Genomic DNA, 25,213 nt, shown 5'->3' on the forward strand with positions numbered 1-25,213 from the left:
GAAAAAGATGCCACCATTTACAAAGCGGTAGAATGAGGCCTATTTCTCTGCCCTATTCAGAGTCCTGCCGGAGGGAAGAAACAGCTGCCGAAAGGGAGCTCTTATTTTTTTCCTAATGCCATGTGTTTTTCATGCTTCACAGTCTTTTGAGGGCAACAACAACTATGATACACCTGAGCTGCGGACTTTTCCAGCTCTCTCCACGCGATTCGTCAGGATCTACCCCGAGAGAGCCACTCATAGCGGACTGGGGCTCAGAATGGAGCTGCTGGGCTGTGAAATGGAAGGTAATTATGATCTCCAGAGTTACTTCTCATTTCTTTTTAAATTTCCTCTTCCATGCATTTATGCCCTTGATGGCGCCATTGTAAACGCCTATGCTTTTCCCGTGGAAGGCACTGTATCCCCGTGCCTGCCCGTCATTGAGGCTCACAACTCTGACGCGTGTCAGAGGCCGCACCTTCACGGTCCTGCTTTTGTTTTGATTGTTTGCATGACTCTCCTCAGATTCTATGGGATTGTCTCTCCTGACTTGAAAAAAAAGGCCAGGCGCAGTGGCTCACAGCTGTAATCCCAGGACTCTGGGAGGCCGAGGTGGGCGGATCACCAGGTGAAGAGTTCGAGACCAGCCTGGCCAACATGGTGAAACCCCATCTCTACTAAAGATACAAAAAATTAGCTGGGCCTGGTGGCATGCACCTGTAATCCCAGCTACTTGGGAGTCTGAGGCAGGAGAATCGCCTGAACTCGGGAAGCAGAGGTTGCAGTGAGCTGAGATCGTGCCATCACACTCCAGCCTTGGTGGCAGGGCGAGACCCCATCTCAAAAAAAAAAAAAAAAAAGATAATTTGTACAGTTGAAATTCATGTAACATAAAATTCACCATTTGAAGACAAACAACTCAGTGGCATTTAGCACATTTACAATTCAGTTGTACCAACTGCCACCTCTATCTAGTTCCAAAATATTTCCATCACTCCAAAGTAAAACCTCTTACCCAGTAAGCAGGCAACTTCCCTCAAACCCTGGCAACCACTTTTGTCTTTTAAATATTATTTAGAGGTCTATGTCTACGAGTTTCTGTCCACAGTGTCGATTACCAGCACATAGAAACAGAAAGCAGCGTTTCTAAGACATCAAGACATTATCCTGGATGAATATCTCAGGCTGCTGCAGGGAAACAGAACTTTACATGAGACAGTGTCTGAAGGCACAGTGACATTACTGCCTACACTTAGATTATGATATGAAGGTCATTTCAAGTACAAATTCAGCCCACACGCTGACCCCATGGCTGCACTCTCTTTTAACATGGAACAAATGAAATTAATGTTTTGAGTTGGTTATTGTACCGCTCGATATACTTATGCACTAGAATTCCCATCTGCCTTACATTTGGGCATAGACGAGTAACCTACACCAGTTTTTCTATCCTCATAGAGGTCTTGCTCCAGCCCAGCTTCAAGAATGACTATTGTTGGTATCCAGATGTTAATCAATCGAGCAGATATGCTCATAGTTGTTTTGAAGAATACTTTTTAATGTCACCTTACTACAATTTTTTAATTATTTGTGTTTTGAGCTACCAAATATAATTACATTCCTGAGCTCATTCAATACCATAAAACTTTTCTTATGCATGACAGAAGCTTCAGCTATCAATCACCACACTCCTGAATAATTCATAGCCACTTTTCAATGTGTTTATTTAAAAGCAGGCCATTATCTCCCATTCATTACTGTGTGGTTGTTTCCCTATCTACAGGCTTGCCCCAGACCCCTAAATGATCCAGGCCCTACCAACACAGACCAAGAATGTCCATGTGCCAGGGATTTGGCAAAGGATGCCAAGAAAAAGAAGGGATAGGCAGACTCCACTCACTGCAGATGAGTTCATTCAATTCACGGAGAAACGTTGTCATCTGGAAAGGGAATCTGCTCCCGGGATGCGGCTCTGTAGCCTGGGTTCTGGAAGGCGATGCTGATTTAGGAGGTGGAGGGAATGAGGGGTTGAAAAGACAGCATGGTGGCAGTTTTGAAAGCACCCTTGCAAAAATTGTAACTGAGAACATGGTGACAATGAAAGAGAGCTGACCCAACTGACTCCATCTTGCTTCTAACCTCCAAGCTGTCCTTGTTCATTCGTGGGCATAAGCCAAACTACTTTAGGAGGAACTTACAGTTTAACTTTGAAACAAAGATGATAGCAGCTCTTTCCCGAAACAAACCCCCTTCCTGCTTGGGGGCTAGACTGCCTTTGCAAGACTAACAAGTTAGCCACAAAATTAGAAATTATGGCAGATCACCTGTGGTTGAGTGTTTGAGACCAGCCTGGCCAACATGGTGAAACTCTGTCTCTACTAAAAATACAAAAATTAGCTGGGCGTGGTGGTGGATGCCTGTAATCCCAGCTACTTGGGAGGCTGAGACAGGAGAATCCCTTGAATCTGGGAGGTGGAGGTTGCAGTGAGCTGACATCATGCCATTGCACTCCAACCTGGGTGACAAGAGTGAAACTCCATCTCCAAAAAGAAAAAGAAAAAAAGACCCGCAGAACAGAAGATAATATATTTTCAAATAGTAAAATTGAAAACATTTTTTCAATTGAATCTAGTGAATCTAGGCACTACCTCAGGCCATTTACAAGGAGGAACTCCTCCTTTAGAAACAGCTTGATGAATGCAGAAAAATCAGCAAAATGAATAGAGTTTTAAATACTTAAAGATAGCACATTATCAAGAGCAAGGAGAGCTTGGGGAAGAAAGACAACTATCTGGCTTGCAAAAGAAGATGCTACTGATTCAGTGCAGGCAACAAATAGAGCCCAGAAGATGGGTGTGTGTGTTTTACTAAAAGGTCTGGCTTGCAGGGCTGCATGCCATGTATGTTATTTGCACATGGTGACTTCTTCATTATTAGTGGTGTGTGTCTTTGGGCCGTTGAAGAAGTCGAAACTTGGCTCTGTTTCCCCATTTGCAATAACTCTGTGTGGTGCTTCAGCACCATTCAAACAGTGTCAAATTCTTACTAAGAAAGCAACAGTTATTGACACATTCCTATGGGCCAAAAGAGAACAGCCCGCAGCCACCAACATCTTGTATGGTTCTCAGACATCAAGAGAACTATCCATTATCTCAAGTCTTGTAAACTGAAACACAATGCCAAAAACTGTAAAATATTAAACAGATTGCAAAAATGAGTAACAGGCTGAAAACGAATACCTGAACGAAATTTAAAGGACTTCAAAAGCAGCCTTTGATTAATGTTAGATACCTTTCAACTACAAATTCAAAGATATGTGGATACCTTCGAACAGTGGAATGCCATCCTATGGGAGTTCAGGTAAATTAATGACCTCAAGATATCTAAGACAACTTCTCTCCCACACCTGCCTTGAAGAGAGGGCTCACAGTTCGAGAAGCTACTTAAAGAGAAATGGAATAACTATTCAACACACACACACACACGCGCACACACACACACACAATTGCACTAAATGTGAATGTTGACTCCCTTTGGGGAAGAATTATAATGTAAGCTTAGCAAACTCAGTAAATACTAAGAATATAAAAGAATTTATGACGAGTGCTCTAACACCTTGAAAATGAGAGGGAAAACATTTCAAGCAAAATCTCTATCTTCGAAGTTCTCAACACCAGGGTCCTGGAGAAATAGCCAGTGAGAATTCAAGAGCTTTTCAGAAGAAGGATGTTTGCGTAGATAACAATGGATAAAATGCTAAGGCAGCCCACTCTACTCAGCAGATATGAATCAAATACCAAAACAAAGCAGCCTCTGCTCTTAGACATTCTGCAGAATCCAAGTATATTTAGCTCCTGAAAGAGAGCAAACCGTGCCCCTGGCCTTCTTACCTAAAGTTTTCTGCATAAGCATTAGCAGATCCAACAGCCAGAGGCTTGAGAATACATTTCGAAGGTATGAGATAATAATCCTTACATCTTGTTTCAGCCCCTACAGCTGGACCAACCACTCCCAACGGGAACCCGGTGGATGAATGTGATGATGACCAGGCCAACTGCCACAGTGGAACAGGTGATGACTTCCAGCTCACAGGTGCAGAAACCATCTTCATCCCATTGCTGTGCCATTTCAGTTCATGTCGTAGTTGGGACCGGCTGATGCCTGTGTGTGTGCTTGTAACTCTGCATGGCAGGGAGCTGCCCCAGAAATAGAAGCTGCCTTGCCGGAACACCTGCATCTTCATTTTCTCACGTCATCTGGGTAGACGAGTTGTTCTTAGTAGCCACAACCATTTGAAACAATAATTTGAGCCATTTTCAGAGCCAAAGGCTAGGATTATCTTAATTGAATAAGAATTTCTCCATGGCTAAATGTGCTAAACTGATCCTCATTTTCAGACCTCCCTCCCCCCATAACACATGCCCCACCCCTACATAACCACATCCTTCAGAATGTTTATTTTCATTTTCTAATGAGGGCAAGTTTTTTTGAGTGGATCCTTTATCCAACAAATGGATAAAATTCGGCTTATTTTTGAAGTGCGGCTTTTAAGTTGGGATTTTGTAAATCATTCTACATTAGCATTTACAAACGCAGAATTAGTTGATATTTCGCATCCCAGCCGACCAGCAAATATATCAGAAATGTTGTATGCCAAATGTCTCACTAATTAATCTGGAGTATTACTCTCTAATCTCCTAAAACCCTGAAAGCTGGAAAGTGACCTTCTCTTCCACTTAGAATGGCAGAGGAAGTATTAGACAAGTGGAGAAATGGCATTATACCGTTTGGACATTGGCCAAGGCACTAGGGTTTTCACCCTGTGGTTGCAAAAGGTATCGTGGGATTTTTACTGCTCCCTGGGTCAAAATGCAGTTGCACATAGCATCCGACTCTCGTTTTAGATTAAACTGGAGCTTTTGAATGCAGGTCTGCATTTTTACCTAGAAGGGACTCAGAGAGCCCACATAATTAATTTCCGTGTGTAAAACTGAAGGTGTGACCATGTTAACTTTATAATAAGGCCATGTTATTGGCTAATGCATTAGTGCAAAATCTGGAAGGAGATGTCCCACTGTACATTTCCAATTATTTCAAATCTCTCCTCTGAAGGAGCGAGAGCACTTCACACTCTGAGATGGAATAAAGAGTAAAAAAGAAAGAAAAAATAAAAAGAAAAGAAAATCTGTTCCCAGAAATTTAGTACTGTGAACTGGGTTTACATTTAAATCCCACCTCCTAAAGCTGCCTCTTTCCAAATTTCCAGGATAATCACTTACATTCATATGGCCAATAAATGTCACATTGCTATGAGCTTTTGAATGCAAATCTGGTATACAAGTAGCCACAAGCCACAAAACTTAGATTAATTAATGCAGAAGCATTTTCTGTGTAAGATGTCAAGTTCAAGTTGAAAACTCAGCTGCCGAGATAAAAAACAGTGCTATTCCATGAACCAAGTCCTCTGGAAGCTTCCTAGGGTTGCCTGTAAACACCCTGCCGCAAACCTCGGGTCTTTTGTGGACCATGTCACACATCCGCAGTGAATTTCTCATAAAAAGGAATGATTGCAGGACCCCAACATACCCTTTCAATTGCCCTCTTATGGAAGAGGCTCTTTCCTTCATAAACTCTAAAGTGGTCAGTTAATATTGATTAGAAACAAAGCCTCGGATTTACTCCTCATATCAGAACAACCAGCCTTCTCATTTTTGCATTAGTTCATGACTGAATCAATTGAAACCGAAGCCTTTGAATGAAATAGGGCGAGTATGTTAGCCTGGAGCAAATTGCGTATGGCAGCGAGTTACAAGCCACAGAAAATGGGTCATTTATAGTGGAAACACTGACAGCCTTTCAAAACTATAAGGTTTTGCTTTACCTACAGTGTTTAAATTATTTCTTGGGTAGATAGAAGAAAGTTCATTGTGACTTTTTTTTTTTTTCACATATTACCATGGTTAAAAAAAAAAAAAGTTATTTTCCCAGACCAGCACCTTTGTCTCAATAATTCTATAAATCCTCTCATATATTAAGAACCGCTGAGGATGTTGGTAAGGCCTACCCCACACCTCCATCAAGAAGAAGTCATTTTAAAAGACATTCTCATGCTTCATATCCATTTATAGCAAGGCGGCAATTTTTTTTGAAACATTTTTTACTTTACAAAACTATTTGCTTTTCTTTTCTGAAAAGGGATGTGCTCACATGTCATTGTTTGCAAGGGGCAAAAACCTCACCTAACCCAGACACCTTTTGAGATGGAAACTACGCATCTCCTATGCTCACAAGCAATCGCGCCTCCTCTTTGCTAATTCTGGCACAGGCTTTGCTGTCAGAACTATAAACTTTGGGTGTTTAGGGTGATGAAACCAAACCAAGAGCATTACTGCTTTAACTGTGACAAGTGGAACATGGAAATTGGGATCAATGCTGTCTTTAGGGGTGGTCTGTTCCTTAGCACAGGTGCTGTTGATTTAATTTCTTCTCCTGGGGTGGCCCGCTTGTATCTAGAGGGGAGAAATATCATAATGAAATGCTCCTTACTTGCAAACCACACGGAATTCCAGGTGTACTGTACCAAATGCATGGAAATGAATAGAATGTGCTCTCCCAGACCTGCTAGCCAAGGTGAAAGTGCTTCCCTGCAGGTACTCATTTGCAAATGCCTTTGAAGTCATTAGATAATACACTTGGCTTCAAAGGCACCCGGCCTCGGAGCTGTGTCTACCCAACAGTGGAATTTGGCTCCCAACCTATGGCAAAAGCGATAATGCATATCGGTTTTAAAAAGTGAATTTTCACCTTGAATCTTCCTCCTATAAGACCACTGGGAACAGAATGCTAATGTATTCTGGCCTCCCTCCAATTCTGCCATTATAGATTCACCTTCTTAACCCATAATATATATAATTCCCTCTTCCTCGTGCCTGCCTTATTGAGGCCATGCACAAGTGTGACCGCTCATCCAGCATCTTTGCTGGGAGAGCTGAGGTGGCATGACTTGGCGCTGCAGTTGATTGGCTAGAAATCTTAAGACCATTCCAAGAGCACAGTTTTACGGCTCTCTGATTCATGCTATGGATATGTAACATGATTTCTGATCTGTGGGAGCTGCCAGATAGGCCTGGCCTGAATAAAGATAGTCACAAATCCTTATTGAATGATATTATTGGGAAGTGCACAATTATGGCACCCTGTAACCACCTCCAGAACTTTCCACGGTAGTCATGGGCCCACCCCATTGCCTTACCCTGAATTGGAGATAACAGTTTACTTCCAACCATAATCTGCTTCTTGGATAGACACCTAAGTAATAAATAACAAACCACTGTTTCCCAGACTCAGTGGATTATAAGACTCACCTGAGGAGCTTTCAGTAATACAGATTTTGGCTGGGCATGGTGGCTCACACCTGTGACACCAGCACTTTGGGAGGCCAAGGTGAGAGGATCACTTGAGGTCAGAAGTTTGAGACCACCCTGGGCCAGATAGCGAGATCCCTGTCTCTACAAAAAAAATGTAAAAAACAGGCAGGCATGGTGGCACACACCTGTAGTCCTGGCTACTCAGGAGGCTGAGGCAAGAAGATCCCTTGAGCCCAGGAGTTCAAGGCTACAGTGCACCATAATGGCACCACCGCAATCCAGCCTGAGTGACAGCAAGACTCTGTCTCAACAAAATACAGATGTCAAAGCCTCACGCCTAGAGATTCCAGTTCTCATTCAGGTCTGGAGAGGATAGGTAGATGGGAGACTGCAATTTTAACAAGGCTTCTGGTGATTCTTATGGTTGGGCAAGTTTAAGAACACTGCTTTAAAACAGAAGTATAATGATGAACAGTGGGAAACGGGTGAGTGAAGAGGAGGAAGAGGGTGACGCTGAGTCTCAGTAGATAAGGTTACACCCTGTCCCCTGGCCAGTGAGATGCAGTAGGCCTGCACTAATTGAAAGCTCGCAGCGCTCAGGGTGTTATTTGTTCAATCTTCCAGTTCCTTGGGACTGTGAAATGTTTCTCCTATTCCCCTTTTCCTGCTGCTTCCTGCGGCTTCTCCAAACCACATACAGGGCAGGGTATTTGTCCTGAGAAAAATAAACAGCTCCAGTAGCCAGAGACAGGAGGAACAGCTACTGTCTTATTTTACACCCTTAGTTTTCCAGTTTTTAAAATAGATTATGGGGACCAGCCTGCAGTGTCCCTAAAGGCACACACTTGAAACCTTGGAAAGCTATCTGAAGCTTAGAGGTCGAGGTCAAGTTTAATACTCAAGTCACTGAGGACATTCAGAGGCCTTTGCTTTTCACTGTTGCAATTGTGTGCTGTGCTTGATCTGAGAATCAGTGCGTACCCGTGGAGTGAAGTCTCAATCTCTGGGTGCCTTCTGGATGCTGAGGTCAGAACTTTGAGATGCTTGGTCAATATGGTGAATCCTTGTCTCTACTAAAAATACAAAAATTAGCCAGGCATGGTGGCAGGGAGGCTGAGACAGGAGAATTGCTTGAACCTGGGAGGCAGGGGTTGTGGTGAGCCGAGATCACACCACTGCACTCCAGCCTGGATGACAGAGTGAGACTCCATCTCAAAAAAAGAAAAAAAGAAAGAAATGTGTTAGGATACCTTGTCTACTTGAAAATTGCAGGCTGGGCACAGTGGCTCAAGACTGTAATCCTAGCATTTTGGAGGTCGAGGTAGATGGAACACTTGAGGTCAGGAGTTCAAGACCAGCCTGGCCAATATGGTGAAATCCTGTCTCTACTGAAAATACAAAAATTACCTGGACATGGTGGTACACGCCTGTAATCCTGGCTACTTGGGAGGCTGAGGCAAGAGAATCACTTGAACCTGGGAGGCGGAGGTTGTAGTGAGCCAAGATTGTACCACTGTACTCCAGCCTGGGCAACAGAGTGAGACTCCATCTCAAAAAAAAATACAAAATAAAAAAAGAAAGAAAATTGCCAAGAGAGTAAATTTTAAGTGTTCTAAACAAAAAACCCAAAATAGGTTCATGAAATAATTCATATGTGAATTAGCTTAATTTAGCCATTCCACTGTGTGCCTATATCAAAACATCATGTTGCATGCCATAAATATACAACTTCTCTTTGTTCATTTAGACCATTATTTTATTTGTAAATTTTTTCAAAGAAATGCTCTAGGTTAAAAAAAGGTTTATTTGAATTTGATGTTGTGGTGAGCAAAATTTCAAGGAAACAATTGCTATCACTGGAATTAAAAGAAAGATTTTTCCGTGGAAAATATTTACCTCTGATAGACATATGTAAGCATGCAACATTTCCCTCGTGCACATTCGTGACTGTTTTCTTATTTTTGTGTGTTCCTGTTTTTGTTTTTCAGGTGGCACCACTGTGCTGACCACGGAAAAGCCCACGGTCATAGACAGCACCATACAATCAGGTACCACATAAAACCGGAAATGTGGCAGGCTCCATGTACCTCGCTCCTCTCCGTGGCTGCACTCCTTGCTTTCAGTTTCTCTGAATGTCCTAGAAGGAGAGATGCCACACAGCATCTGGTCTCCAAGCATGAGCCATAAATATTGCTTTCCTTTCATCCACATGTATATGCAGCAGAGAGTGAGATTTCCTTCTCCATCAGTAATTGCCAAATGGTGACAATCCCAGCTCTCCACTGAAGGAACGGAGTAACATACTTTGTTTAAACGCAGCACATCTAGGACATGGATTGTGTTTGCAAACTACAGGAGAAGGAAATCTCACAGGCAGCACAGCCCAACTATTTATTTTCATCGCAATCCTGCAAAACCGAGACAGGCAAAGTTTGTCAGTGTTGCCTGCCATGGAGCTGGCAGTTTTACAACAGCGTTTTCAGTGGGTGTGCCACAAAACGGGGTTCAGGAAACCGCAGTTTATAATTGTGCACGGAGAGAAGCGCACTCTTGGGAGCAGCACCTCCTCGTCCTTTTATTAACACAAAAGCGTAATGACTTTTAAAACCCTGGGTTTGCTGTCAGTCGGGGGCCAGTCACGGTTAAACGGTGGCCTTCCTCTTGCTGGCCTTTGTGTTGTGTTAGAATCCTGTGAAATTCTTCCCAGCAGACCTACACAAAGGGAAACAGTCAGTGTAAGCAATCAGAAGTTTTAAATACTTGAAAGTTGATCATTAAAGTAAGGTGAGCGGGTCAGTTTTCCAGCTTTCTCCCGTTTCCTCTGTTGAAGCTCACTCAGCCTTGGCTTCTGCAGTCATTTATTAATGGGGCGTGTGGTGTATATCAATGTTTCCTCAACAGTATGACACTACCCAGCTAGGCAGAAAGTAGAAAGGGCTGCCCTAATTAGTATGCTTCCTTAAAGGACACTGTTACTGTTGACCTGATTAAACTGCAAAACAAACTTCTCTTCCGTCCAACTTAACCCCCAGCTGCCCTGTGGCATGTTCAGGTGGATAAGATTCCTGCTACCACGCAGCCCAGACACCCCCTACGTAACCGAGAGATGAAACGGGAGTCACTGCCTAAATTCAGAAAAATGGTGTAGTCCTCACACATCTTAAGTTGTAAAACGTGACTTTCAAAGACTGCGCTGGTACCTCCCGTAGCTGCAGGTACCTCAGGAGAAAAGCCCTGCCTCTCCTTTTCTTTGTACCTTTCCTGAAAGTTCTCAGCCCTTGGGATGATTTTCTGTGGATAAAGAATAGTGACTGCCTGTTGGTTCTCTATGACCCACTGGGATGGGGAAAAGCGGTGAGGTGAATCGGTGAAGTTCTGATCATGTAACGAACATTTTAGCTGTTGCTGCAGTTTGTTCTCTTGCCAGAGAGGTAATTAAAGCCAGTATAAAGTTGCCAGCTAATTTGTTTCATCTCATCTCTCTTCTCCTTGACTATGAAAGGAGGTAGGGATTGTTAAAAAAATAAAAGTGAACAACAGCTGTGTAGAAAATGGTAAGTTCTATCAGATTCCAAATCTAGGTAATTTTCCCTAAATGTTGAAGGTCAACATTGTCAGAGCAGGAATGGTTTTGTTAACGCATTCAGTTTGTGCACAACCTCAAGGTCACTGGAGGGATGGCTTCTCGGAGGGGCCAGTGGGTCCTGTCATAGAGTCTACTGTGGTCAGAGGGCAGGTGTGCAAATTTTGAACAGTAGGAGGACCCTTTGCTATCACCATCTGAACAAGTTCAGTTCAAACCCCACAGATCTACTGGTCAGGGGTGGTCTGGTCCGGTTCAAATTTCACAGTCAGTTCAGAGTCCTTTGCAAATTAACTTGCTTTCCTGTTTCTCCATTGTCTGAGTCATGAATCTGGACTCCAAGTCTTTGTTTGTGGGTTATGCACTGTCTGACCTTCCTGGAAGGATTTCTGTTGATTGTCACCTCTGGCTAAGTCAATGCCCAGAATTCTGCATGGGGACTTGAGCATACTTCAAGCCAGGGGTCAGGTCTCACTCTGAAGAGTTGACCCAGTGGTCAGAGTCACCTGATACTTTGATCCACACTGTTCTGCAGGATTCAGATTCTTCAAGCATCATCACAAGCAGCAGTCAATTCAGACTCCAAAACCTTCATCAGAATTCCATTTTGCCATTACAGAGTCAAAGCAGTCTTACGATTTCATCTTGCTGATTCTCATCAATATAATAAACTCCATGGGCATATAATATTCATATACTTTATGTAATCGGATGCATAAAAGTTGGTTAATGCTCAGCCAGCAATTGATGGGGTCCTTACATTTTTAATCCAGCTCTCTCTGGCGAGGGCTGTAACCCTCTGAGATTCCTCCAGCATTCCTGCAGCAGCTGGAGTATATTCATCACCTATGATTGCATGGGCCTCAGCACCTCTGCTTGTTTAGACTGAAAGACTAGTCTATGAATAAGTGAGTTAACCTGCTCTATAGAAGTTTGGAATACCAGATTTAAAAATTAAATCCTTGTGCATACATATGGTGCTAATGATCCAACTTCAGGCAAGAGGGGTTCGGCAAACACACAGCTGGTACTTGCTCTCAGAGGCTATAAATTTGTTTTAAGTTCAGAATATTGTTTCCTGCTATTTTTAAGAGTCAAGAAGGGATTTCGCTGGATTACCTTCATTGAATTTAATGAGAGTTGTGTGCTCCTCCAGGGCTTGGGTAATATTTTGAAAATGTAAACGTCAGTAGGCCTATATGTTTGTTTCATTATTTCATTTGCTTTTTCCTCTTCTTTTCTCTCTCCGTTTCTCCTTTCTTCTGTCCTCCTGCTTTTTGCTTTCTATAAACTTCAGTGGGTAGTTTTCGTGTTTGTCTTTCCAGCCAGGCTTGAAGTTTCCACATTGAACCTCTCGCTCCATAACCCTCCCCCACAGAAGGCATTGACTTAAAAACATATCCTTTAAATAAACAAATTGCCATAAGTTATATGATCAAGACAAGAAGATGCAAGGGCAGTAGAATACAAAAAGTTAGAGCAATTCGCCCTGTTAAATGTCCAGGAGGAGGAAGGACATTGGAAGGTAAAGGCGGACTATCATTCACCGAAGTGAGAAGTGCCTGAAACGTTTTTTCAGGCAAAGCTGTTCCATGTCCTGGTCATCCCAAAAGTATCCAAGTTCCTGTATTTTATGACATCATCAGAATATCAATAGCCACAATAATGGGTAATGTCATTTTCTGTCCTGTAGACAATAAATTTAATGTATTAACAAGGTAAATATAGGCAGCACTGTGTGTGCTGGGGTGTGGCTTTCACTATCCATCGTGTGCATGTTTTGTAAAGTACATTTAGGGGATAAAATCAAAACCACTCACACATTTACATGTTCCAATATTAACATTTTCTAACATGAGATTACGCAACAATACATTTCAGGGTCGTGGGCATTGGCATTCAAGGTTGCTCAACCACACCATCACTGTTCAGTTGACTGTACTTCATCTACATAATTCAATCTTGCTTTAGGAAAGTGTGGTAAATTCTGGAGAGGGCTTCCCATGCCTTAAGAAGTCCTATTTCATGGTTACAATAGACTAGACATGAAATATATCTCTCCAATGACACTATAGCTGTGAAATATAGCCTTTTTGCACTAAATGAAAGTACTCACTTTATACACATCATATAGCTTACAAGTTTACTTTCCCAAACTGGCTCTGTCTACCCTTTGGGAGGTCACATTATCATTGGGAGAATCCAACCTCCTTCATTTTAACGGTTCTTACGGCAGGTTCCTTCCAAAATTTGACATTAGCCCCGGCGAAGGGTTCCTTAGAAACTAAAAGTGCAAAGTAAATCATTCTTATCTATTCAGTAAATCTCTCCATTAAAATTCCTCCTGCCATTGGGGAAGGGGCCAGGGAGACTAGGCTCAGAGCAGAAAGCGAGATACTTTGTATTAAACATGAGCAAGTTAAAGAAAAACTCAAAATGAGATAAGGTCTTGGCCTGACCCTAATACGAGCAGCTAATACCAGACTTCCCTTATTGTTCATTGGGATTCTTTTGAGGCTTATTTTTCAGTTCAATGGACCAGACGCCCCAGGCGCCTTCCTGTTTGTTTCAATGCTGCCATCTCGTGGACTGCCTAAAGCCCCTTCTTCACTGGAGAAAACAGCTACGTCTTTGGGCTTCATTCTTCATGGGAAGGACGAAAGGAGGGGCAAAAGCCGGAGAATTTAATCTTTAGAATTTTTTTGTTGTTGTTAGCTTATGTTTACCAAAACAATATTTGTACTTAGGATAAGTAGCAATGATTTCATTTCTCCCATACTTAAAAAGTTAAGCTCCTTTCGAAAAGAGGCTCTGTAAAAAATAAGGCTGTGGGTTTTAAAATCACCGTAGTCCGACAGCACCTTTAGGGCACACACAAGGCAAATCATTCCTGTAAATTCATTCATGCTCTCTTTTCAGATCCCTAAGGAAGCCTTTGAACATTAAAAAAAAAAAAAAAAAAGTCAAAGGGGTAGCTGTTGAAGTATGCTTTGGATGTAGATGACCTTGCACTGAGGTTTTAAGCAGGGTGGACGATCTATATGTAAATTTAGAAATTAAAAAAGCAGAAATGTATGCTTCAATTAATAGACCTGAGAGAAAGCATGGAAGAAAAAAAAAAACAATCTTAAGAAAATGCTTATGAGATTCTAACCCTGACATGAAAGACCTGAAGCATGAACTGGTGAGGTGGGAATAGAGAAAACCTTCCGGGTAAGGCACTTCGCCAAGTCACTTTCCACCTTTGAGGCTTCGGGGGCCAATCTCTAATTAAGACTCTTTTCATTGGTGGGTATCAACTTATACAATGCATCCTCAAGAACAGAATGGCTTTCATATTAAATACCGGGGAAATTGGAGAGTGCTGCAAATGTAATATACATGCTTTAGAAAATAGCCTTCCTGGAAATTTTATGTAAACCCAATTTGGCAGGCAGTCCATAATCCTTTTAAGGCTGGATTTTTAAAGAAATTACTAAATGTGATTTTGCAGAGATTTTGACATCTCCATGCATCTTTTGGTTTCTTGGTAATCCTGGCTTTTGTGGCTTTCCCAGCATTTTCGAACAGACATGAAGTTGTATAAATCGTGCTTTCCATGAATGATGAAGGGGCTTTGTGACCCTAAATGATCAAATTTGTCTTTCTCTGCTTGTCTCTTATTTTATCTACCCACCCACTGAAGAGTTTCCAACATATGGTTTTAACTGTGAATTTGGCTGGGGCTCTCACAAGACCTTCTGCCACTGGGAACATGACAATCACGTGCAGCTCAAGTGGAGCGTGTTGACCAGCAAGACAGGACCCATTCAGGATCACACAGGTAACACAGAGTTCACTACAGCTGGCTGGCTTTGCAGATTCTCTCTGATTCAGAGACGGGGTCACTGGGAGGGTTTCCGAATTCGCAAGGCCTGTGAATTTAGGGGGGTTAGGAAATACTACAAGCATTCACACGTGCTCTTATTTTCTGGAATTAGCAATGTCTCTTTCCCTAGCAGAGAGAAAGCAGAGGGCAAATCATAGAACTGTCCCTTGAAGTTGACCACTGATTGGCCTCCTTGAAAAATGGCAAATTGGGCAAGGATGTATGAATTAGCATTATCTTATACGTTTTCTGAACTTCTCATTTTGGGCAATTTCAAACATATTCACAAGTGGAAAAGAAATAGTAGCATGAATTCTCTATGTGCATGACCCTGCTTCAACAATTATCAGATCATAGGAAACTTAATTTGTCTGTCATCCCTGACTCTGAATTATTGTCAAACAAGTCCAAGCATATATTATGTCATCTCACTGATTTTACAACTAAAGAAACAATTTCCAGTGCCTGCTGCCTCCAGATCCTTGAAGGGAGGTAGGGCAAGGTGGCGTGGGATTCTTCCTCGCTGGGGAAAGACTTAAGGTCTGCTGTGTTTCCTATGAGCAGGTAGAACCCTCACCATGTCCTAGCTCACAACGCTTCCACCATCTCCTGCCTTACTTTCTTCCTAAGATTAACTGGTGGGGGAAGAATGGGTTGGGGGACCGAAAGAGCTGGCAGCTTCTCCAGTGAACTCTCTTATCTGTCCTCATCCTGCTACCCACCTAGTCATTTTATTACCCAGCTTGAGGTACAGTATCAAGGACCAGCAGGACAGATGTGGTGGCTCACACGTGTAATCCCAGCACTTTGGGAGGCCAGAGCAGGAGACTCAGTTGAGGCCAGGAGTTAGAGACCAGCCTGGGCAACATAGCAAGACACTGACCCTACAAAATAAGAAAAGATTAAAAATCAGCCAGGCATAAGGGCACGCGCCTGTTGTCCCAGAGTCTGTTGTAGGATCCTTTGAGTTTAGGAGTTTGAGGCTGCAGTAACCTATGATTGTGCCATTGCACTCCAGCCTGGGTGACAGCATGAGAACCTATCTCTAAACAGAAAAAAATAAAAACTAAAATAAATAAACAAAGAACCAGCAATGTCTAGCCCGACACACACACACACACACACACACACACACACACACACACCCACACACAGACTTGTATACACACTCACAACAAACACCCAATCCAGGAACTTCTGCGCCGCTCAGAAATGCTGACAGATGACTGCTTGCTCAAGCAGTGGCTTCCCAAAAGGTACCCCAGGGGGGTATTTGCTGATGCTAGGAAGTCTCATTAAGTTCTCCCCGTCTTGGCTCTTTGGGTGAGTGAGTCAGTGGACTGAAGGCTGGGCCAAGGGTACTTCAGGCCTTTCGCATTTTGTGGCTCACTTTTCTCCCAGTGAATATAACGATTAAATAGGTTGAATAGGCCCCTTTCCACCACAGCCACCTCCTTGCCTAATGAGAATGACAAGGAAATTGGATAAAATTGGACTCCTTCAATTCTGAGACACTTTCAATTGAATCTTAAGACAGGCAGTTTTAGAAAACTTAAAATACTTTGACTGTAAATGGCACTGTACATATAAATGGCATCAAATTAACTAAATGCAATTAGCCAAAATGAAGGCAGTAATGGTGGAAAAATTGATGCAAAGTGAAGCAAAATGGCTCAGTAGGATCTGACACTCAAAGGAGGTTAAAAGCTATGTTAGCCAGAGACAAAAGCTAAAGGCTTGCAGAAGTAAAGTGCTAATTGAGAAAATGAAGACAGAGTTCCTGACCCAGAACTGTGATAAAACCCTTGAAAGGGAAAATATCAGTGCTTTTTGTGTTAGAGCATCAGAGAAGGAGGGTTTGTCTTAGATTAACAGCTGAGAAGTGCGATTCCTTCAGAAGGGCTTGACTCCTTTGTTCTCCCAGCCACCCAGATTTACTTGGCAGTGGTGCCGGGTCAGCTCTGACTAGAAAGAGCCCCTGCAGCTCTAGAAACACAATCATTTGTGCAGAGAGATGGGTGAGCCCGACATCTGAAAGGCAGGAACTACTTGTTAACGGGAAAAAGATCTAGATGAAAAGAGCCCTCCACGAAGCTCCCGAGCATAGACTGACATTAGAGAGTAGATGGCCTTTTTTTATAATGTTATTTGGTGAAACTTTGCAAAGCAGACATTGAGTTGTTTAAAAAGAAAATGAACACCAGTTGGGTAAAATATCCTGCTGCTTAATTTTGAATATATTGAAAGGCCTCCCATTTTTTTTTTTGGCTTTCTGCATTTGGCCTCTAAGAATGGAACTGGTGCCTCCTTTCAGAGGACTCCTAAAGTGTAGCGTTTCTCTCTGGTTCACTGAATAAGTGGCATGGGAGAAGCTCTGTTACGGGGCAGATGCTATCTTCGGCCCTGGAAACACACGTGTAAAGGAAGAGATCCTTTTGTTTGAGGAATTTGCAGTCAGATCCTGTTTGGGAAGTAACCACAGTGCAGTTCAGTGAGGGCTTCCAGGGGCAGAGGCCAGTGATGATGGCCCATGTTAAAAGATGATGGAAGAGGGGTCAGGGAAAGCAGCCCTGTTTCAGACACCGGCTGAGCTAGGCTTGTTTTACTGGCTCGTGCACGGTGTGTTTTGCACAGGTTTTTGTATAGGAAGCAGTTAGATAGAAGCAGAATATGCATGACCTTGGGAACTACCTCCTTGCCTAATGAGATTAACAAGGAAATTGATGAAATTGGATTCCTTCCATTTTGAATAAGTAGAGTAGAAGTTTGTGGGTTGGGTGTTTATTGTGATTGTGTGTGTGTGTGTGTGTGTGTGTGTGTGTGTGTGTGTGTTTTACGCAGGACACGGCTGGTTCTTTATACCATACCTTAAATTGGTGATACAATGACCAGAAGGAAAACAGGATGGAGGTAGATAAAGGTCCATTGGAGGGGCTGCCGGCTCTCTCTTTGTGAAGAAGTATGGGTAGGCTGCAGGCAGTGAGCAGCCCCTGAAGAATTCTAAGCAGAGGAGCAACATGAGCACATTTACTTTTATTTATTTATTTATTTATTTATTTGTTTGTTTAAGACAAGGTCTCACTCTGTTGCCTCGGCCAGAGTGCAGTGGTGTGATGTTGGCTCACTGCAGCCTCCACCTCTCACCTCCACCCCCTCCACTGCAGTGGCTGTAGTCCCAGCTACTTAGGAGCTACTACAGGTGCCCACTACCACGTCCAGCTAATTTTTGTATTTTTGGTAAAGACAGGGTTTTGTCATGTTAGCCAGGCTGGTCTTGAACTCCTGACCTCAGGTGATCTACCCACCTTGGCCCCCCAAAGTGCAGGGATCACAGGCGTGGACCACTACGTCCGGCCACAGGAGCATATTTAAAGACCACAGTGTGAAAGGGTGGGGAACATAAGAGCTTCCTGAGGCAGAGGATTCTTGAAATCTGGCTTCTCTCCAGCTGTACCGAACAGGCATCATTTGAAAAGCCCTGTTACGTGACAGATGCGGTATTGGGCACTGGAAATGCAGATATAAAAGTGGGGGGTCCCTGTGCTTGAGAAACCCACTGTCTGGTTGTGGGTGGAAAGTGGCCACGGTGCAGTTGAGTGAAGGTGTCCCATGGCAGAGCGCCCCTCTACCTACGTCCACTTCTCTCCTTTCTACCCCCCATTCTCTGGCTGCCTCAATAAACATCGAGCAATGAGCTCAATAAGTGGGATTAAGACATGGCAACAGCATTGCAAATTTCAGTCTTTTTTCCGTAAGACGGGGAGGACAGAAGCACGATGGGTGTATTTTTTTCCTGTGTTGGTGAATTCCTCACAGTGAAATGACACCATCCCACAGGCAGGTGATCACATCTTGGTAAATTGGTGGGCAAAACAAACCCTAAGTATGAATGAATCAGCTCAGTCACAGAGGACACCCTGCAAGGTCAGAGAGCGAGAGGGACATTCCTCCTGCAGTATCAAACCTACTGCTAGAGAGGCCACTTGTGAACACCCTTCCTTTATGATTCCACCCACTGCTTTTAAGAAGGGTGGGCTCTCACGTAAGCAGCCAGGTAAGGAAAGGAAGCTGCCCGCAAACACATCCGCGTCCACCTGGACACAGCCGGCACAGGCGGGCAGACAGGAGTATGTGCCCACATGTGCACAGTGAGAAGGCACCTTGCAAACACACAAGCCTCCTGGGCAACAAACACAGCCTCCTGCTGCCCACTGAGGCCCGAGCAGCAGATTCACACTTAATCAGGTGAGGCAGGCATTAGAGGAGATGATTTCTATTTGCAGAGCCAACAGTGAAACATGAGTTGTGTGTTTAGACCAGGTGGTGGCAAGAGGAGATGTTCCCAGTGGGGGTCATTAAAAGTGAAGCCAAGAGAAAGTCCTCGCAGTTCGACAAGTGTCTGCGTTGCCAAAATAGCTCCTTCTAATGAACCTCAACAAGGCAACCTTGCCTCTCCTTGAGCCAGAAGCCCACATCAAATAGAAGCAGGGCTCACAGTAGAGATTCAAGCTCTCAGTTGTGTTTAAAGAATTCAAAAACCCTGAAAACCAACTATAGGAAAAATAATCTGAACTTGAAACATTAAAAAAAAAAGATCACTACATTATTAGGAAAAACTTCAGGTTTGTGATTATCAAGCAGTCAGAGTGACAGAAGTTTCATTAATCAGAAGTCCTTCTGCTCAGATGATAAGTAAAAATACACCTCCATGATTTTATTTAATGCCTGTGTTCACATGGATGGTGCTGTGTGATCTTAAAGTTACATAAAAACAGGGTTTCTTAGGCCCAGCGTGGTGGTTCGTGCCTGTAATCCCAGCATTTTGGGAGGGCAAGGTGGGAGGACTGCTTGAAGCCAGGAGCTCGAGACTAGCCTGGGCAACATAGCAAGACTCTGTCTCTACAAATGTGTATATATACATATATATTTTTTTTTAATTTAGCTGAGCATGGTGACATGGGCCTGTAGTCATAGCTACTTGGAAGGCTGAGGAAGGATGATCACTTGAACCAAGGAGATTGAGGCTGCAGTGAGCTATGATCGCACCACTGCACCTCACCCTGGGCAACACGAGTGTCCAAACATAATAAATAAATAAATAAATAAATAAATAAATAGAGATATTGCTTGGCGACTTAGGCATTTGGCATTTTCAGTCCAGGCTATGCACAGACTGTGCTTTCAGTTTGCTTGTGCTGGTGCAAATGCCAGCTTGAGCCATAGCCTGTGTCCATATGACAGTGCTTTCCATTATAAGTAGTATCTTAATTAGTGCCACTTCCCAGCCTTCCCCTAATCAAATGTCCATTAGCAGAAGCTGAGAGCAGGGCCTTAGGTACACACAAGGTCCCCAGGTCTGCACACTTCTCCCCACTATGTGTTTGGGTTCTTGGTGCTCAGCGCAGGAGGCTTTTGATTAGTGAGACTTGAAAGAAGAGAGATGAAAGAGTGATAAACCGGCCACTCTCCCTAACGCAGTTCTTTGCCACAGCAGGAGATGGCAACTTCATCTATTCTCAAGCTGACGAAAATCAGAAGGGCAAAGTGGCTCGCCTGGTGAGCCCTGTGGTTTATTCCCAGAACTCCGCCCACTGCATGACCTTCTGGTATCACATGTCTGGGTCCCACGTCGGCACACTCAGGGTCAAACTGCACTACCAGAAGCCAGAGGAGTACGATCAGCTGGTCTGGATGGCCATTGGACACCAAGGTGACCACTGGAAGGAAGGGCGTGTCTTGCTCCACAAGTCCCTGAAACTTTATCAGGTATGACCTCTTCCTGAGGCTGGGGAGGGCAGTGGCTGCAGGAATGCTGCGATGATATGTAGGAGGTCATGCAAGTGAGAGGCGGGAATTATTCCGACATTATTTCCAGTGTTTCCCAGCCCTGAGATATCACTGCGACGATGACCACCTTCGTAGCAGATTTCACAGTCTCCTACATTGCAGGAATAGAACCAGTTTGCTTCTTTGTCATCTATTTCTGGGCTTTCACAATGTATCGTTTCTTTTGTTTGCTGCTTTCTCCCGATTTAAAGTTTGTATTATAAAAAGAGAGCGTGAGGAGACAGTGTATGCATTCACGGCAGCTAATGTGGATTGATGAGTGAAGTGTGTGCTTACGCTGAATCTGATGAATTTAATTTATGTGCCGGAGCTGGAGCTGAAAAAGCATTTGTAAACCCTGCCATGTAAGATGAGCATTTCAGCACTGTGAAAATGATCTCGTTTTGTTAGGTGATTTTCGAGGGAGAAATCGGAAAAGGAAACCTTGGTGGGATTGCTGTGGATGACATTAGTATCAATAACCATATTTCACAAGAAGATTGTGCAAGTAAGTATGAGCTGCTGTAGAAACCAATGGAGTGCTTGCCCAGGGCAACACTCTTGCCCGTGTGATGGGCTTCATCTTGCTTATTGCAACCTAGAATTTCAGTGTGGGCTCTCGGCACATCATATGAAAGGCGTATTCTGGTGCAACAGGGCATAAAATCAGCCCAATTTGCCTGTGGCTGCCCGGTCGCCTACCCTAGGTCCTTCATAATGTCTGCTTGATACCTGCATAACTCCATAAACAATGCAGAATCCAAAGATTATAGCTAAGAATACCCAGCTTACAAGCTATATATGTTATATCAAAACATTTTGATGAACAGCGGAAAGTCAGACATCTGAATAATTCCAAATATCTGGCTACATGCACAAAACAGCAGGCCCCTGAAAACGTTGATCAGAGTGAGTTTAATTAAGACTACTTTGTTGCTGAACCATGGAAGTCATAATTTTTTGCTTTATTACAAATAAGTAGATATTTCTGACTTTTAAAATAGCTGAAATGACTTAAAAGACTTAAATGAGATTCAGAGACTTGGCCTAGTGTTTCAGAGTTGGTCTTTATGGTCTTGTACTAGGTGGATGTAAGACATAGAAAACTGATTCATATTCCCTAGTTCTTGATATATAATTACAAATAGGTAGCATCACTAATGGCAGTGTAATAGCACGGTAATTAGTCTTAAGCTCCATTTGCTACATTGAAATTTTTGTTATACATCATTATATAACAGGATTTTAATTATAACAAAATGGGATAAGCCTGTTGGGCAAATTCAAGACAAAGGAGGCCTGTTGGCTGTAATGGGGTATCTGGTAGTTTCAGCAACTTACAAAGCTTTTATTATGTAATATATTGAATATATATATAATCCCTAAAGTGGCAATAATTTAATAGAATCTTTGAAGGATTTGGGCAAAAAAAAGGAAGCAATGAATAAAGGCTTGCTTCTTTATACTATTAAAGGGATTCTGCTCGGTGCCGTACTACTTAGCAAATCTTCACAAGAACGGTAAGGCTTGATAGTTCAGTTGCAACGCCTTTACAGATTACCCACATCCATATCTACACTGCTGTAAAAATGTGTATTTCATGTAGTAACATGGTGTCTATGATATCTTCACTTCTCCATTCCGAAGCGAGAGTGGTGATGGTGATGTTTTGGGATGTGAGAGCAAACACCACAGACTAAAACAAAGAAATGAAATTCAGTTCAGTTCAACAAGTTCTAACTGACCACACACCACATGAAAGCAGCATGCAGGTGCTCCAGTGAAAGTGCATGACTGACCCAGGCACGGTGGCTCACGCCTGTCACCCCAGCACTTTGGGTGGTTAAGGCGGGAGAATCGCTTGAGGTCAGGAGTTGAAGACCAGCCTGGCCAACATGGCAAAACCCCATCTCTACTAAAAACTACAAAAATTAACTGGGTGTGGTGGCACATACCCTTAGTAATCCCAGCTCTTGGGAGGCTGAGGCAGGAGAATTGCTTGAACCCAGGAGGCGGAGGTTGCAGTGACCTGAGATCAAGCCATTGCACTCCAAGACTCTATGTCAAAATAAAAAAAAGAGAAAGGATACAAGACTTTTCTTTTTCTTAGGTTTGTCCATTTAGCTGCAGTTGCTGCCAGACATTGCAGTGGGAAAGTCACTGCTAAGGCTCTATTAAACCATTTTGTTCATGTTGCTACCAATAAAAATATGTGTAAGACAATTGCATAATGATTCATCAGATATGCATCTTCGAACATCTCAGTGTGGATGTTATGAGATTATCAACTATTTATTCATCTTTCATTCTTTCATGCATACAACAAATACCTATTAAAGTACCTAGGATGTGCTAGACACTGTTTGTAAATGCTGGAATATGGTAGTGAGCAAAGCACTCAAAAAATTCCTACTCTGTACTTAGTTCCACGGGGATACTGGAACTCTACTTCTTTGATAGATATTTTACGTATTCATCTGTTTTTGTGATACGCAGGACACAGTCTCTTGCCTCAAAGAGTTGGCATCCTATTTGAGAAGTTGAACTAATGCACACTACATTTAGGAAGCCATTATTTACAAACTACAGGATGGTCGCCCTGTGTACAAATGTACTTAGTAGAACCTATATTCACCAGATTGTTTTCCACATTTCAGATGCCAAAACCATGTCCTTTACCCTTCTCTTCTTTTTTAAAAAATTTTGTTGTCGTTGTTGCTTTTTTGAGACAGGGTCTGACTTCCATCACCCAGGGTGGAGTGCAGGGCACCATCATGGCTACTGTAAACGCTGTCTCCTGGGCTCAAGCTCTCCCTCTGCCTCAGCCTTCTAAGCAGCTGGGAGGATAATTTTTTGATTTTTGTAGAGACGGAAGTCTCACTATGTTGTCCAGGCTGGTCCTAAACTCCTGGCCCCAAGCGGTTCTCCTGCCTTGGCCTCCCAAAGCGCTGGGATTATAGGCACAAGCCAGCACACCCAGCCCACCTTTGTCTTCTAAAACAACGGGGTCTGCTGGCAGCATTGCTGCCTGGATTTAGATATGGCACCGTAAAGGCAGTGTTGTCACCTCATGTCACCAATTTCCTGGTCATTTAACTTTGCCTCCTATTGATCTATTTGGTGGGTTCAGATTGAACGAAAAACCAAAAGGAGCCTAGTAGAGATGTGTGTATGTGTGTGTGTGTGTGTGTGTGCATGTGTGTGCGTGCGTGTGTGTATGCATGTGTGTGTGCGTGTGTGTGTGTGCGTGTGTGTGTTTGTATGTGTGCATGCATATGCCTAAAGGTTTGTGTAGTTTGGTGCATTATATTTTGTTGGCAGTTCAAATATCTCTTTCAATTTTGTTTGACTTGTCAGAACCGGCAGACCTGGATAAAAAGAACACAGAAATTAAAATTGATGAAACAGGTAAATTTGTCTTGCTGACCAATTTAACAGATTTTTACTGTGGCTGTCATTGTGTTGATGAAGAAACTTTGTGGAACTCTAATACACTGGTATGTCAAAAAGTTCAAATAAAAAACATCTACGCCCATGGCCCTGGGTTGGTGCTGTGGATTGGATGGTGGTTGCAGAGTACCCACTCCTGAGCTGCCCGTAGGACTTGGGGAGCCTCAGTGACGGGTCCTGCTTATTCACGAGGTTGAGCCCTGGGAACTGTGCTCACCTGGCCTTCCCTGCCCAGCCTAGCGGTAGGATTTAAAGGATGATCAGCTCAAAAACACTCAGTTTATTACCACAAAGACAGAAAACTAGTGAAGACTGTTTCCATACACCATTATTTGAAACCAACCCAAATTCTTGTGTCTCGTTGATATGTAGATAGGATTTTTAAGAGACCAGATCCCAATTTCTGAGATAATCCATTGTGTTTGATTCACCTTTTCCCATCTTTCTCTAATGGAAGCTTGCTTTTGTGATGACAGCGATGATGATAAGAAGGATTTATTGAAGAGTTAGTATCTTCTGAGCACTTTATGTACTTTATCTTTTTCTTTTCTTTTTTCTTGAGACAGAATCTTTCTCTGTCACCCAGGCTTGGGGTTCAGTGGCGCAATCTCGGCTCACTGCAGCCTCCACCTGCCAGGTTCAAGCGATTTTCCTGCCTCAGCCTTCAGAGCAGACTACAGGCCCACACCACCATGCCCAACTTATTTTTGTGTCTTTTGTAAGATGGAGTTTCACCATGTTTCCCAGGCTGGTCTCAAACTCAGCTCAAGCAATTCCCCGGCCTCGACTTCCCAAAGTGCTGGGACCACAGGCGTGACCCACCACACCCGTCCTATATACCTTACCTTATTTAATCCTCACAGCAGCTCCAGGGGGTGTATTTATTCCCATTTTACAGATATTGAGACTGAAACTTAAGTTGCATAGCTTATCAAGTAGCATAGCTCATAGCTCATCAGAGTTAGGCTGTGCCTGGTATTATTCTATTCCCAGAAGTTTGCACATCTCCCAGCCAGCATTGTGGGCTGTTAGACACTTGCTCCAGCATCCCTCACAGCTGCCGTGGGTGGTGCTGCACCCTGATCATCAATGCACTTCAGCATCTGTTGCATTAGAAATGGGATCCTGCTCTATCGC

The 25,213-nt window shown here is 43.2% G+C and overlaps 1 protein-coding gene across 3 annotated transcripts in view; it reads left to right on the forward strand.

Moving 5' to 3' along the window:
- The window catches only part of NRP1 (neuropilin 1), a 155,682-nt gene that overhangs the window by 126,520 nt on the left and 3,949 nt on the right, over positions 1-25,213 (forward strand). The window contains exons 10-16 of one of the 3 annotated variants that reach the window (XM_032259664.1): positions 143-287; positions 3,970-4,074; positions 9,338-9,397; positions 14,618-14,755; positions 20,295-20,566; positions 21,038-21,134; positions 23,984-24,034. In XM_032259664.1, coding sequence (XP_032115555.1) covers positions 143-287; positions 3,970-4,074; positions 9,338-9,397; positions 14,618-14,755; positions 20,295-20,566; positions 21,038-21,134; positions 23,984-24,034 — 868 coding nt within the window. The remainder of the gene's footprint in view (positions 1-142; positions 288-3,969; positions 4,075-9,337; positions 9,398-14,617; positions 14,756-20,294; positions 20,567-21,037; positions 21,135-23,983; positions 24,035-25,213) is intronic. The other 2 variants (XM_032259665.1, XM_032259666.1) reach the window with 2 other exon arrangements.

The sequence above is a fragment of the Sapajus apella genome, unplaced genomic scaffold (assembly GCF_009761245.1).
Source record: "Sapajus apella isolate SASKATOON/1434 unplaced genomic scaffold, GSC_monkey_1.0 scaffold111, whole genome shotgun sequence".
Taxonomy (NCBI): Eukaryota; Metazoa; Chordata; class Mammalia; order Primates; family Cebidae; genus Sapajus; species Sapajus apella.